This window comes from Capsicum annuum, chromosome 4 (genome assembly GCF_002878395.1).
Source record: "Capsicum annuum cultivar UCD-10X-F1 chromosome 4, UCD10Xv1.1, whole genome shotgun sequence".
Classification (NCBI taxonomy): Eukaryota; Viridiplantae; Streptophyta; class Magnoliopsida; order Solanales; family Solanaceae; genus Capsicum; species Capsicum annuum.
In genome coordinates this window covers 191,573,278-191,586,549 of record NC_061114.1, presented here as the reverse complement: position 1 = coordinate 191,586,549, position 13,272 = coordinate 191,573,278, and the positions used below count along the sequence as shown (strand labels likewise).

The 13,272-nt window shown below is 32.4% G+C and overlaps 1 protein-coding gene across 1 annotated transcript; it reads left to right on the top strand.

The window, feature by feature from the left end:
• The first annotated feature begins 8,064 nt into the window (after positions 1-8,064).
• LOC124898033 lies at positions 8,065-10,898 on the top strand. The gene is made up of 5 exons (XM_047411649.1): positions 8,065-8,869; positions 8,971-9,064; positions 10,129-10,181; positions 10,350-10,519; positions 10,686-10,898. Exons 1-5 carry the CDS (start codon positions 8,065-8,067, stop codon positions 10,896-10,898), a joined length of 1,335 nt encoding a protein of 444 aa, XP_047267605.1.
• Positions 10,899-13,272: the final 2,374 nt, after the last annotated feature.

Here is a 13,272-nt window from a genome sequence, read left to right as displayed (position 1 = left end):
TTGAAAATGACCAAACAGATAAAGACATCTGTTGGAAATGACCAAACAGATAAAGACATCTATTGAAAATGACCAAACACATATAGACACATGTTGCAACAGATGACTAATCTGTTGCAATAAATGACTCATCTATTAAAAATTATCAAATAAATAGAGACATTTGTTGCAACATATGACTAAGTTGTTGCAATATATGACTTATCAGTTGAAAATTATCAAACATATAGGATATATGTTGAAAAATAATTTAAAATACTAAAGCTCAGATGTTTTTAAGAGAACTCAAATGTTTGTCCCCTTGTCTAAGGTTTTGTCTTTAATTTTAGTTAAATCAATTAAGTTATTACTAATAATTGCTTAATTTGAATCATTTCAAATAAAATTTATCAATTAATCATTCTATTAAGGACGAATACATCAATTGAAATTGTAAGTGGACTTATCAATTCATCTTTAATTTAGTTAAAATCAATTTAGTTATTACTAATAATGACTTAATTTGAATCATTTCAAATAAAATTGGTCGATTGATCACTCTCCTCGAGACGAATACACATAATTAATCATGTAATTACTATGAGATTAATTGAAATTGTAAGTGAACTTATCAATTCATCTTTAATTTTAGTTATATCAATTTAGTTATTACGAATAATGGTCTAATTTGATTCATTTCAAATAAAATTGGTCATTGATCACTCTACTCATGACGAATACACTTAGTTGATCATTTAATTACTATGAAATTGATTGAAATTGTAAGTTTATCTTTAATTTTTGTTAAATCAATTTAGTTATTACTAATAATGACTTAATTTGAATCATTTCAAATAAAATTGGTTGATTGATCACTCTACCCGGGACGAATACACTTAGTTAATCATGTATTTACTATGAGATTAACTGAAATTGTAAGTGAACTCATCAATTCATGTTTAATTTTAGTTAAATCAATATAGTTATTACTAATAATGGCTTAATTTGAATCATTTCAAATAAAATTGGTCAATTAATTATTCTGCTAAGGATGAAACACTTAATTGATCATGTAATTACTATGAGATTAATTGAAATCGTAATTGAACTTACTAATTCATCTTTAATTTTTGTTAAATCAATATAGTTATTTCTAATAATGATTTCATTTGAAATATTTCAAATTAAATTGGTCAATTAATCATTCTACTTAGTACGAAACACTTAATTGATCATGTAATTACTATAAGATTAATTGAAATCATAATTGAACTTAATAATTCATCTTTAATTTTAGTTAAATCAATATAGTTATTTCTAATGATGACTTAGTTTGAATCATTTCAAATAAAATTGGTCAATTGATCACTCTATTTAGGACGAACATACTTAGTTGATCGTGTAATTACCATGAGATTAATTGAAACTATAATTGAACTTATTAATTCATATTTTATTTTAGTTATTACTAATAATGACTTAATTTGAATCAATAGATGACTAACACGTTACAACAGATGAGCAATTTATTGAAAATGACCAAACAAATGAAAAGATCTGTTGAAAATGACCAAACAGCTATAGACATCTGTTGATGACTCACTTGTTGCAATAACTAATTTATCTATTGAAAATTATCAAACAGATATAGATATCTCTTGTAACAGATGACTAAGTTGTTGCAACATATGACTCATCTATTAAAAATTATTAAATAGACAGAATATGTGTTGAAAAATAATTTAGAATACTGAAGCTCAAATATTTTTTAGGAGAACTCAAACGTTTTCCCCTTGTCTAATGTCTTGTCTTCAATTTTAATTAAATCAATTTAATTATAATTAATAATTACTTAATTTGAATCAACAAATAACTAACTTGTTATAAGCATTTGTTCCAACAAATGACTAACTTGTTGCAATAAATAGATCATCTATTGGAAAAATAATTAAAATACTAGGGAACTCAAATATTTTTAGGAGAACTCAAATGTTTGTACCATTATCTTAAAGACTTGTCTTTAATTTTAGGTAAATTAATTTAGTTATTACTAATAATTGCTTAATTTGGATTAACAGATAACTGACATATCGCAAGAGATGAGTCATCTGTTGAAAATTATCAAACACATCGAAAATCTATTATAACAGATGGGTTATTCATTAGAAAGCAATTAAAATACTAGGGAACTTAAATATTTTTAGGAGAACTTAAACATTTGTCCTCTTGATCCTTTTGCATTTGATGTATGATATACTATCTTTGTCCTCTTTACCTGTTTCATGAAATTTTTCATGTGTTTCACTTATTCGTTGTGCCCTTATTGAAATTTTTAGAATTTTTTAGGTCAAATTTTATTTGTATATCACTTGGACATTACTACATATGTGATTTTGTAAGTATAATTATGATTTTTGTTGAATTTTTTATTTGGTATATCTGCTACTGCTACAATGGATAGAACCTGCAACATGAATTCAACATATGAGTCATTTATTGCAACAAGTGAGTAATCTGTTGTAACATATGACTAATCTGTTGCAACATATGACTAATCTGTTGCAACAGATGACCCATATGTTAGATTCATGTTACAACACTATAATATGAATCCAACAGATGAGTAATATTTTACAACAGATTAGTCATATATGTTGCAACAGATTACTCAACTATGCGACAGATTACTCATCCGTTGGATTCATGTTACATGTTTTATCCATTGTTGAAAAAATATCAGTACCAGATACACCCAGATGAGAAATTCAACTAAAAATTATAATTTTACCTACTAAAATCACCTAATAAGTAATGCCCAAGTGATATACGAATAAAATTTGACCTAAAAAAATTTGATCAAGTAGCAACAGTAGCGGTAACAACAACAATGTTCAACAACAAGAAGATGATGATGTTGAACAAGAAGAGATGATAATGAAGAACAAGATGATGATAATGAAGAAGATGATGAATAAAGCAACAACAACAATGAACAACAAAAATTGTGAAGAGAGAGAAAACTCCAATAAATGAGAAGAGAGAGAAATGCGCCTTTTTTTCCTCCATTTCCAGTTATATTAGGTTTTACATTGGATCAAAGTGTAAATTAAAAAACTTGTGGATTATTTTCAAACTTCTCTTACTTTCTTAATCCTTAATAAAGTAATTGTCACCTCAACTCAATTATTAAGACTTGTGTCACCCACACCTCATTTTAAAACTCTTTTGTCACCTACAGTCCAAAGCCCCAAGTCACTTTCTCATATAATAACCTATTATGTCCTAAAAAACACAAGTTGGTATAAAATAATAGTACATAATTAATCAACACCCACCTTCTCGTTACTTGATCAGTATATTAACACACTCATTTACTATAAATTGTATTTTAAAGAGAGCAAAAAAAGTAAATATCTTGAAAACTAGTCACTATATGACTTGCAAAAATCTAAAAGAAAAGAAAAGAACTAGGAATATGAAAGCGTGTGCCCAATACCTTCTTGAGTAGCAGTACCGTCAACATCCACAGGCAAATACGTTCGAAAGTGTGATTTTTAAGCTTTCTTTTACTTTTGATTTGAGTATTTAAGTATTTATCAATCATTTATTTTAATATTAAGTTTAAATTAGATACTTATTAATAGGAAAAAACTATTTTATTTAGTAAAGTTTTTTGGGCTTACGCCTCACGCTTAGGCAAACGCTTCAAATTTTGGGGCGTTCACCTTTCGATACTTTTGCCTCTCCAAAACGCCTCGGTGTGTTTTTTGCTACGCCTCGCCTCGAGGCTCGCCTCAGACTACCTTTTAAAATACTGATCTTGAGTTGGTTATAAAAATCTGTCAGTGATAGGATTAGTTCATTAAAAAAAAATTTGCATTACTCAATTATATTACTAGAATTTCCTTATCAACTTATCTTGAGATACATATTGTTGTATTTTACAAAAACGACAAAGTAAAAGTAATGGAACAGTAAAGAATCATAGAATTCATGAAGTAGGTAAGGAGGAAGAGAGAAAAACGGAGGCAGAGAGTAGAGTTTAGAGATACCTTATTAATAGTTTGTGTGTATTGATTGTACATAACATATGTATATATAGTGATCATATAAGGAAGAATCTAGAAGCTAGCTCAAGATACTAACTAAATGTCTTAACTATATTAACTAACTTCCGGAAATTAGTGATTAATTCTAATCAATAATAACTAGGATTAATGACTACTGATCTAATTAACTATTTGATGTTTAATGATCAATGATGTGATTAACTATGTTGTCTTTATGCTTTAATATTCCCCTCAAGATAGGTGCAATGTAAAATATCTAGTACACCTAGCTTGGACTTTAAATACTAATGTTGAACCTTGGTAAACCCTTTAGTTAGAAAATATGTTAGTTGATCTGAGGTTGAAATGTGACTGAGTAGTGACCAACCCTTGTTCTGAAATGTGACGAGTAGTGACCAACCCTTGTTCTATCTTTTTCTTTATGAAAGGACAATCAATTTCTATGTGTTTGGTTCTTCCATGAAAGATTGAATTTGCAGCTTTCTGAAGTAAAGACTTGCTATCACCTATATACCTTGATTGGTTATGTAACCTCTACTCAAATTTCTTTCAATCCCGATAACCAAGACAATTCATTAATAGTAGAAGTGATGCTTCTATACTACTCTGCAGATCTTCTTGAAACAACAGCTTGTTTTTAGATTTCAAGATACCAATGAATCTCCAAACTTGATCACGAAACCAGTAACAAACCTTCTAGTGTAGGACACGCTGCGCGGTCTGCATCACAAAATGTAGTCATTTCATTCTTGTAATTGCTTGATAACAGCAGACCTTGTCCAATCTGCTTTTATATATATCTTACAATGCTTAAGGAAACTTCTATGCATGACATTTTTGGAGCTTATAGGAACTGACTTAGACCCCGTTTGTCCATGAAAATCATAATTTTTTGGAGTTGGAGTTGAAGTTGAAATTGGAGTTCTGATCGGCCATGAATATAAATTAGGGTTGATTTTTAAATAGGGAAAAGGCTCAAATATGTCACCGAACTATCAGAAATGACTCATTTATGCGATCTGTTAAAAGTTGGGCTCATTCATGCCATCGCCGTTATAAAACTGGTCCATCCATGCCATTACTTTTTAACGGTGGTTTTCTAAAAAACTGCTTTGCCATGTGGCCTCTTATTAAAGGTCCACACCATTTTTTTAAAATTTTTTTTTAGTTTTGATCCATTTAGAAGAATTCACCCACACCCAACCTATCACCTTAACCCACTTTAATATTACTCTTAATTTTGACCTTAGATTTAAACATATATATAATCATTTAGTCTTCAAACATAAAATTTACACACTTGAATACTACATTTAAAATAATATAGGTTAGAATAATTAATAATTTAAAATGACAAATGAATAAATTGTGATTAAAAATTAATTTGTTTTGACTCTCGAAATTCGAACTTCATCACATAATTTAGGACGAAGAGAATACCACAACAACGAAGGACCACAACCTTTAATTAGGAAGAATACCTAAAAATCTCTTCTAAATTTGGATTATAAGTTTTATAATTGAATTATTGGTAATCTTAATTATTTCGTGAATTTGGCTATTTGGTAGCCTTTATACTCTTTAACGTGGACGAGACGTAGAACATAACTTTTTTCTACGTGGGTGGATTCTCTAATGTACACATTAAAGATCCATTAATGTACACATAAATAGTGTCTGCGTAAGTGGATACCAAACAACACTAAAAAATATGTGGACTGAAAACACCCTACATACCTGATGGTGGTCTTTTATTTATTTTATATTTTTTTAAACTCTAACACGCCTAAAAATAAATTATGCTCTATGTCTCGTCCACGTTAAAGAGTATAAAGGCTACCAAAGAGCCAAGTCCACGAAATAATTAAGACTACCAATAATTCAATTATACAACTTATAATCCAAATTTAGAAGGAATATTTAGGTATTCTTCCTAATTAAAAGTTGTGGTCCTTCATGTATGTGGTATTCTCTTCGTCCTAAATTATGTGATGATGTTCGGATTTCGAGAGTCAAAACAAATTATTTTTTAATCACAATTTATTCATTTGCCATTTTAAATTATTAATTATTCTAACTTATATTATTTTAAACGTAGTATTCAAGTGTGTAAATTTCATGTTCGAAGACTAAATGATTATATATATGTTTAAATCTAGGGTCAAAATTAAGAGTAATATTAAAATGGGCTAAGGTGATAGGTTGGGTGTGGGTGAATTCTTCTTAATGGATCAAAACTTAAAAAAAATGAAAAAAAAAATTGAAAAATTAAAAAAATGACGTGGACCTCTAATAAGAGGCCACGTGGCAAAGCATTTTTTTTTAAAAACCATCGTTAAAAAATAATGACATGGATGGACCAGTTTTATAACGGCGATGGCATGAATGAGCCCAACTTTTAACGGATGGCATAAATGAGCCATTTCTGATAGTTCAGTGGCATATTTGAGCCTTTTCCCTTTTAAATATTATGATAGAAGAATAAGTGAAAAAGGTGAAAACAAGTTTTACTTATTTTCACTTTTTCAAATACAATTTCAAATTGATTTGGAACAGTATTATTTTTTAATTTTTTCACCAAAGTGAAATAATTTTTCCGAAAAAAGTGAAAATATTCTCATGAACAAACCACTAGTTAGTGTTTGTACACTAAAGGATATGCCAATTTTGGCTACTGTCAAATAAAGTAACTTGCCTATTAGCCTCTAATAAGCACCCTGATCAGCTGGTGGATCTTTTCCTGGATTATACTTTTCTTCTATGACTTCATCATAGTGTCTTGAAGTTAATTTGCAATTGGTATCCACTAGTCTAACTGCTGATTTTGCACCAGCTAAGACTGTTTCTAAAATTAGCTTCAAGGTATATTTTCTCTGAAGCATAGTGATTCATAGGTATGACCCTACAAACTCAATTCCCAAAAAAATACTTAAGTTCTCCGAAATCTTTAATTTTGATAGTACTTTATAGAGCATTCTTGGTTTCTTGAATTAGTTTTAAGCCATCACCGGTGATGAGCATATCATCAACATATACTAAGACCAATGTAATTCCTTGATATGAATGCTTGGCAAATAGAGAATAATCATTCTAATTTTGTACAAATCCAAACTTATTCAAGGCTTTACTCAACTTTATGTTCCCTGTCTTGATGCTTGTTTCAAACCATATAAGAATTTAAGTAGTCTACATATCATACTATTCTCCCCCTAGCTAGTGAATCCTTATGGTAGCTGCATATATATGTTATCATGCATATCACCCTATAAAAAGGGATTGTATATATTCATCTGTTGTATATGCCACTTCCTTGATACTTCTAATGATAAAATTGTTCTTAAAGTTACCGTTTTTATCACTGGAGTGAACGTCTCTTGTAAATCAATACCTGGCTGTAATCCTTAGCCACAAGCCTATCTTTCAGCCATTTCACTACACCACTTGCTTTGTACTTCACCTTGGATACCCACTTACACCCAATAGTTGACTTTCCAGCAGGTAGAGGAACAACCTCCATATGTGGTTGTCTTCTAGTGCAGAAATTTCCTCTTGCATTGCTTGGATCCTCCTTGAGTCTTTTGTGGACTCATTATAAGTAGCATGTTCTGTAATAGAAGAGAAAACAACAATATAAGACTGATAAGTAGTAGACAAACCAGCATATGAATGTACTTATCAAGTGTTAGCAACGTGACCAGCTTTGTGGTCAGTTAGTAGTTAGTTTGTTACATTTATTTAGGAGTCAATAAGTAGTTTCCTAGTCTTTAGGCTGCAGGAGTAGTGGAGTCAGCATTAGATTTAGATATTTTAGGAACAAATAAACGTTTGTTTAGTGGTTTTTATCTTATTTAAGGACTCTTGTAATTTCATATTCGTAACATGAATACAGAGTAAATTTCCACACTTGCAGAGTCTCTTTCTTTTCATTGCTGCTTTAGTGTATTTTTCTATCATATGGTATCTGAGCCAGAAAAAGTTTTTTTCCTTTTTGGAGTACTATTGCAGCAACAAAATAATGACTATTGAAAATTTTGTTCAGCCCGCTATTTCGCGTTTCGATGGTCATTATGACCATTGGAGTATGTTGATGGAGAACTTTATTAGGTCCAAAGAGTTTTGGCCAGTTGTGAGTGTTGACGTACAAAAGCCAGCCACTGGTACTGCCTTGTCGGAAGCACAGAAGACGGAGTTAGACAGTCTAAGGTTAAAAGATCTCAAGGTGAAGAATTACCTTTTTCAGGCTATTGATCGCTCAATACTGGAAACAATTCTTTGCAAGGATACTTCTAAACAAATATGGGATTCCATGAAGAAGAAGTATCAAGGAATGGCGAAGGCGAAACAAGTGCAGCTTCAAGCACTTCGTGGTGAGTTTGAGGCTCTACGTATGCAAGGTGGTGAGTCGGTAACAGAATATTTCTCTAAAGTTTTGGCTATCGTAAATAAAATGCGAATTCATGAAGAAAAACTAGAGGATGTTACCATCATTGAGAAAATACTTCATTCCATGACTGCAAAGTTCAATTATATCGTTTGCTCCATTGAAGAATCCAAAGATGTTGATGTTCTTTCTATTGACGAGTTGAAAGATTCTTTGTTGGTTCATGAACAGAAATTAAACCAACAAAACAAGGATGAAGTAGCATTGAAGGCAGTGATGTCTTCAAAAGGAAGAGATCCAGAGAAGACAAGTGGAAAGGAAAAAATTACCACCAGAAAGGGGAGAAAAACAAAGCTGGCGATTCCCAGGAAAAGGAAAAAAGACGCGACAAGTCTCAAGTTGAAAGACGCGACAAGTCTCAAGTTGAAAGACGCGACAAGTCTCAAGTTGAATGCTATCTATGCCATCGATTTGGACACTATCAATCTGAGTGTCGTACCAATTTAAGTAAGAATCATGGTGGTAGATCTAATTTTGCAGCAAGAAAGGAAGACGCAGAAACAAAGGAAGAAGAAGAAGAGGTTTCACTTTTGATGGTGTATACTTCCAAAGAGAAAGTTCCCTCGAATTTGTGGTATCTCGATACCGGCTGAAGTAATCATATGTGTGGGAAGAAAGAGGCATTCTCAGCGTTGGATAAAACTTTTCAAGATACTATGAGATTTAGGGAAAAGGAAAGGTAAAAGTCTCAACCAAAAATAACTCCATTCATACCATAGGTGATGTGTTTTATGCCCCTGCGTTGAAAACAAATCTATTAAGTACCGGGCAGCTTCAAGAAAAGGGATATGAACTTAATATTAAAGGTGGAGTTTGTAAGATACAAGATCCTTGTTTGGGGTTAATCGCTCAGATTAACATGTCGTCAAACTGCTTTTTCCTTTATATCTTCACAACTCCATAAAATCTTGTCTTTCTACCAAAGATAAAGAGGATGCCTGGAAGTGGCATTTTTGGTATGGGCATTTAAATTTTGGAAGCCTGAAGTTCTTAAAGCAAAAATAGTTTGTGTTAGGTTTTCCGCAACTTGAATCTCCCGATGAAGTATGTGAAGAGTATGTAGTTAGCAAGCAACATCGTGAATCATTTCCAACAGGAAAGTCTTGGAGGGCAAAGAAGGTGCTGGAGTTGGTGCACTCAAATATCTGTGGTCCGATAAGTCCTATATATAATAGAGGTAAACACTATTTCATTAGCTTCATTGATGATTATAGCACAAATACATGGGTCTATTTCTTAAGAGAAAAATCAAAAGCATTTGAAACTTTTAAGAAGTTTAAAGTGTTTGTTGAAAATAAAGTTGGTTGTAAAATTAAATGTTTACGGACTGATCGGGGTGGCGAATATAACTCACTAGAATTTGTAGAATTTTGTGAGAAGTATGGAATTAAAAGTCACCTTATGGCAGCCTACACACCTTAATAGAGTGGTGTGTGTGAGAAAAAATCGCACAATTCTTGATATGGTGCGTAGTCTTTTAAAGAGAAGTAGCTTACCAAAAGACTTTTGGGCAAAAGCAGTTCATTGGAGCATTCATATATTAAACAGATGTCCTACCAGCTCTATTCAAAATATGAAACTTCATGAAGCTTGGAGCAGGCGTAAACCAAATGTTGAGTACTTCTGAATTTTTGGGAGTATAGCAGATGCCCGTATTCCAGATGCTGCAAGGAAGAAGTTAGACGATAAAGGTCAAAAATGCATTTTCCTTAGTGTTGATGACAAATCAAAAACTTATCGCTTGTTCAATCCTATTACCAAGAAAATTGTTATTAGCCGAGATGTTGTTTTTGACGAAGAAGCATTCTGGAATTGAAGCGAAAACAGTTCGTTTTAACAATTTCCCTTTTCTGTTTAAGAAGATGAAGAACCAGAACAGTTTTTGGAGATTAGTTCACAAGCAAATCTAACAGTACAAGACGCTGGAGGTGTTGAACATGAATCAGGTAATGCTCACTTCAATAATAAACGTCCTCAATGTAACAGAGTGCATCGAGTTGGATGGAAGATTATGAGGTATATGGGATCAGTAAATCTAGAAATACGGCCAGTCATTTCTCTTTATTTTCAGATTGTGATCCTATATCTTTCATTGATGCCGTCAAAGATCTAAAGTGGCAGCAAGCCATGGATAAGGAAATTAGATCGATTGAAAGAAATTATACCTGGGAGTTGACAAACTTCTAAAAAATTAGAAAACCATCGATGCCAAATGGGTTTACAAAACAAAGCTGAAGAAAAACGGAGAGGTTGACAAGTTTAAAGCTCGCTTGGTAGCAAAAGGCTATAAGCAAGAATATGGTGTTGACTACGAAGAGGTGTATACTCCCGTTGCTCGATTAGATACCATAGGATTGGTGATTGCTTTGGCTGCTCAAATGCTTGGAAAATCTTCCAGTTGGACGTGAAGTCTGCCTTCCTACATGGTGAACTACAAGAAAAGGTATTTATCGAACAACCTCCTGGCTATGTAAAATTTCACTACTAGAAATTACCCCTATTGCAATGTATCTTTTGGCAATGGTTCCAAAAACGTTGTGATAGATGGTTTATTGCAATGGGTGGAACCGTTGCAAATAGAATTTGTTCTAGTAGTTCTTTAATCGTTGCTATTGATGGATAACCGTTGCAATAGGGTATCCTATAGCAATGGTTTCATAAACCATTGTCATTGAGTTACTTATTGCAACGCGTTTTTGAAAAAAAAGAAGCTATTGCATTGGTTTTTATTTTTCCCTCCCAATTTTTTCATAGGATCCGCCAAAACTATAAAAAATATATAATAAAAATTAAAAACAAATACAAAAATAAATCTCAACTCGATCACTCACATCAGTAGTCCACAAACCCTAGTATTGCTACTGTGCTGACTAGCCACCGCTCTTCGCTGCCACTCCGACTTGCCTACTACTGCTCCGATTGTCACTCTGACTGCTGCTCTGACCACGACTTCGACTGCTGCTCCGACCACTACTCCAATTTACAACAGCTGACAGATTTAATTGCTAAATCCTCATAGTAAGCTTGCTCTTCATATGAATCTATTCAATTTATGTTGTAATGGACTCAAGATCTAGAAATTTGGCGCTTGAAGCAAAAAAAAGAGGAGTGGGCAAGGTGTCGTTCTGATTTTGATGAAGTTTGGGCTGAAATTTATGCTAAGAACTATCACAAATCACTGGATCATCGCAGCTTTTATTTCAAGCAGTAGGACACAAAAAGCTTGAGCACTAAATGTAATATAAGAGGACATTTTGTTGATTTAGAACTAGTTCATTTTAATAACTAGTTGTAGTATGAAATGAAAATAAAAGCATTAGTAACCAAGAAATTCAAAGATTAAGTAAATTAGAAAATTGAATATCTATTATTGGGGCTGCTTTCGTGATGCTAGCAGGGGTGCGACACTATTCTTGCAGGTGGTTGCGCCCTCAGATTCAATTTGGTCCTACTTTAGGATAATTCAAGTAACTAAACTATAAAGTGGAAATCTTTATACTTGTACAATGAACTTCATTTATTGCAATTATTCAGGTGTTTATGCCCCCTTGATTTATTTTAAGTATTGAAGTTAAATCTGTGCTGCTTATGACTCTTCATTTGGTAATTGCAGTGGGTAGAGTTCAATTTGTATTTATGTGCTTATTGATAAGTATAGCTACACTCACAAGCTTATTTAGATCGAGAACCACAACTTAGTGTGGCAACTTGATTAGAAAAAGTCTCTTCAGCATTAGCTAAAGTGATTTTCTTGATGGTGATTTTTGCTTTTCCTATTTTTTTATAATTTTTTACTATACAAATGCATGTCTTCTTTCTTTTACCTCTTTCTTCCTTATATTCTTTTGCTTTTATAGATTGGCATAAAACTTACTTCAATACCAAGTGATCTATTATACAAATGCATGTCTTCTTTCTTTTATTGCTCCAATTAGTATTTTTCCTGCTCTTGTTTGGTTAGTTATATGTATCCTGATTTTTTTTAAGGTATAGACTTCCTTTATTTGGAGATTTTTCTCTAATTATATTGCAATTTTATAGTGCATCTTTTGTGGTAAGATCTGCAAAACTTACTTGATTTTCCATAAATGCCTTTTAGTGGTTGAGGATAAATTTGGAATATACTCTAGAAGGAAACAATGTAGCCTAGGTGTCTCATGCAAGAGATTACAATTTAAAATTGACTCTTGTAGAACTAGAACAATATTCTTGGAGGTTGAAAAGAATTCTTGGAAAGAATCTCAAGATCTATGGCTCTTACAAAAATTTTCAAGAGGTTAGAATAAGTTCAACAGTTTCATTAGAGTTCAACTTTGTTACAACTACAAGACCTAACAAGCAGAGACATTGATGAAGCAGAAACTCCAGTTTTTCTTTCACCTTGCTTTACTTGCTCTAAAGTCTTATCTATCCTTAAGAATAATGTAATGCTTGCCCTGCATGAGAATTTGTTCCATAAATGCCTATTTAGAATTATATTTAAGCCAACTGCTTGTACTTGATATTATTACTATTTGTTTTAATTTGTTTAATTGTAGCTCTCTCTTCAAACTAATAGCCACCATCGCCTCCCAGCCGCCGCCGCCTGCCGCTGCTCCGTCCAACTACCGGCATAACAGTACCAGACATTGACATGATCCTAACGACCAACACCTTTGGTTGTCGCTGAATGACCATCCTGCACTTGAAATTACTGCTTCTTGGAGAAGGAGCCGAAGGAAAGTTATTACTGAACAAAGGACTGCGAGTTCAAGGCTTATTTTTCTATGGTCATGACTCCTA

Excerpts from the sequence above, each read along its gene's own strand:
- LOC124898033 (XM_047411649.1), top strand. The coding sequence starts at position 8,065 with ATGACTATTGAAAATTTTGTTCAGCCCGCTATTTCGCGTTTCGATGGT. Across the intron at positions 10,182-10,349 it reads GAAGAAGTTAGACGATAAAG|AAGATGAAGAACCAGAACAG; the intron begins GTCAAAAATGCA and ends TTTCTGTTTAAG. Across the intron at positions 10,520-10,685 it reads TTATGAGGTATATGGGATCA|AAAACCATCGATGCCAAATG; the intron begins GTAAATCTAGAA and ends CTAAAAAATTAG.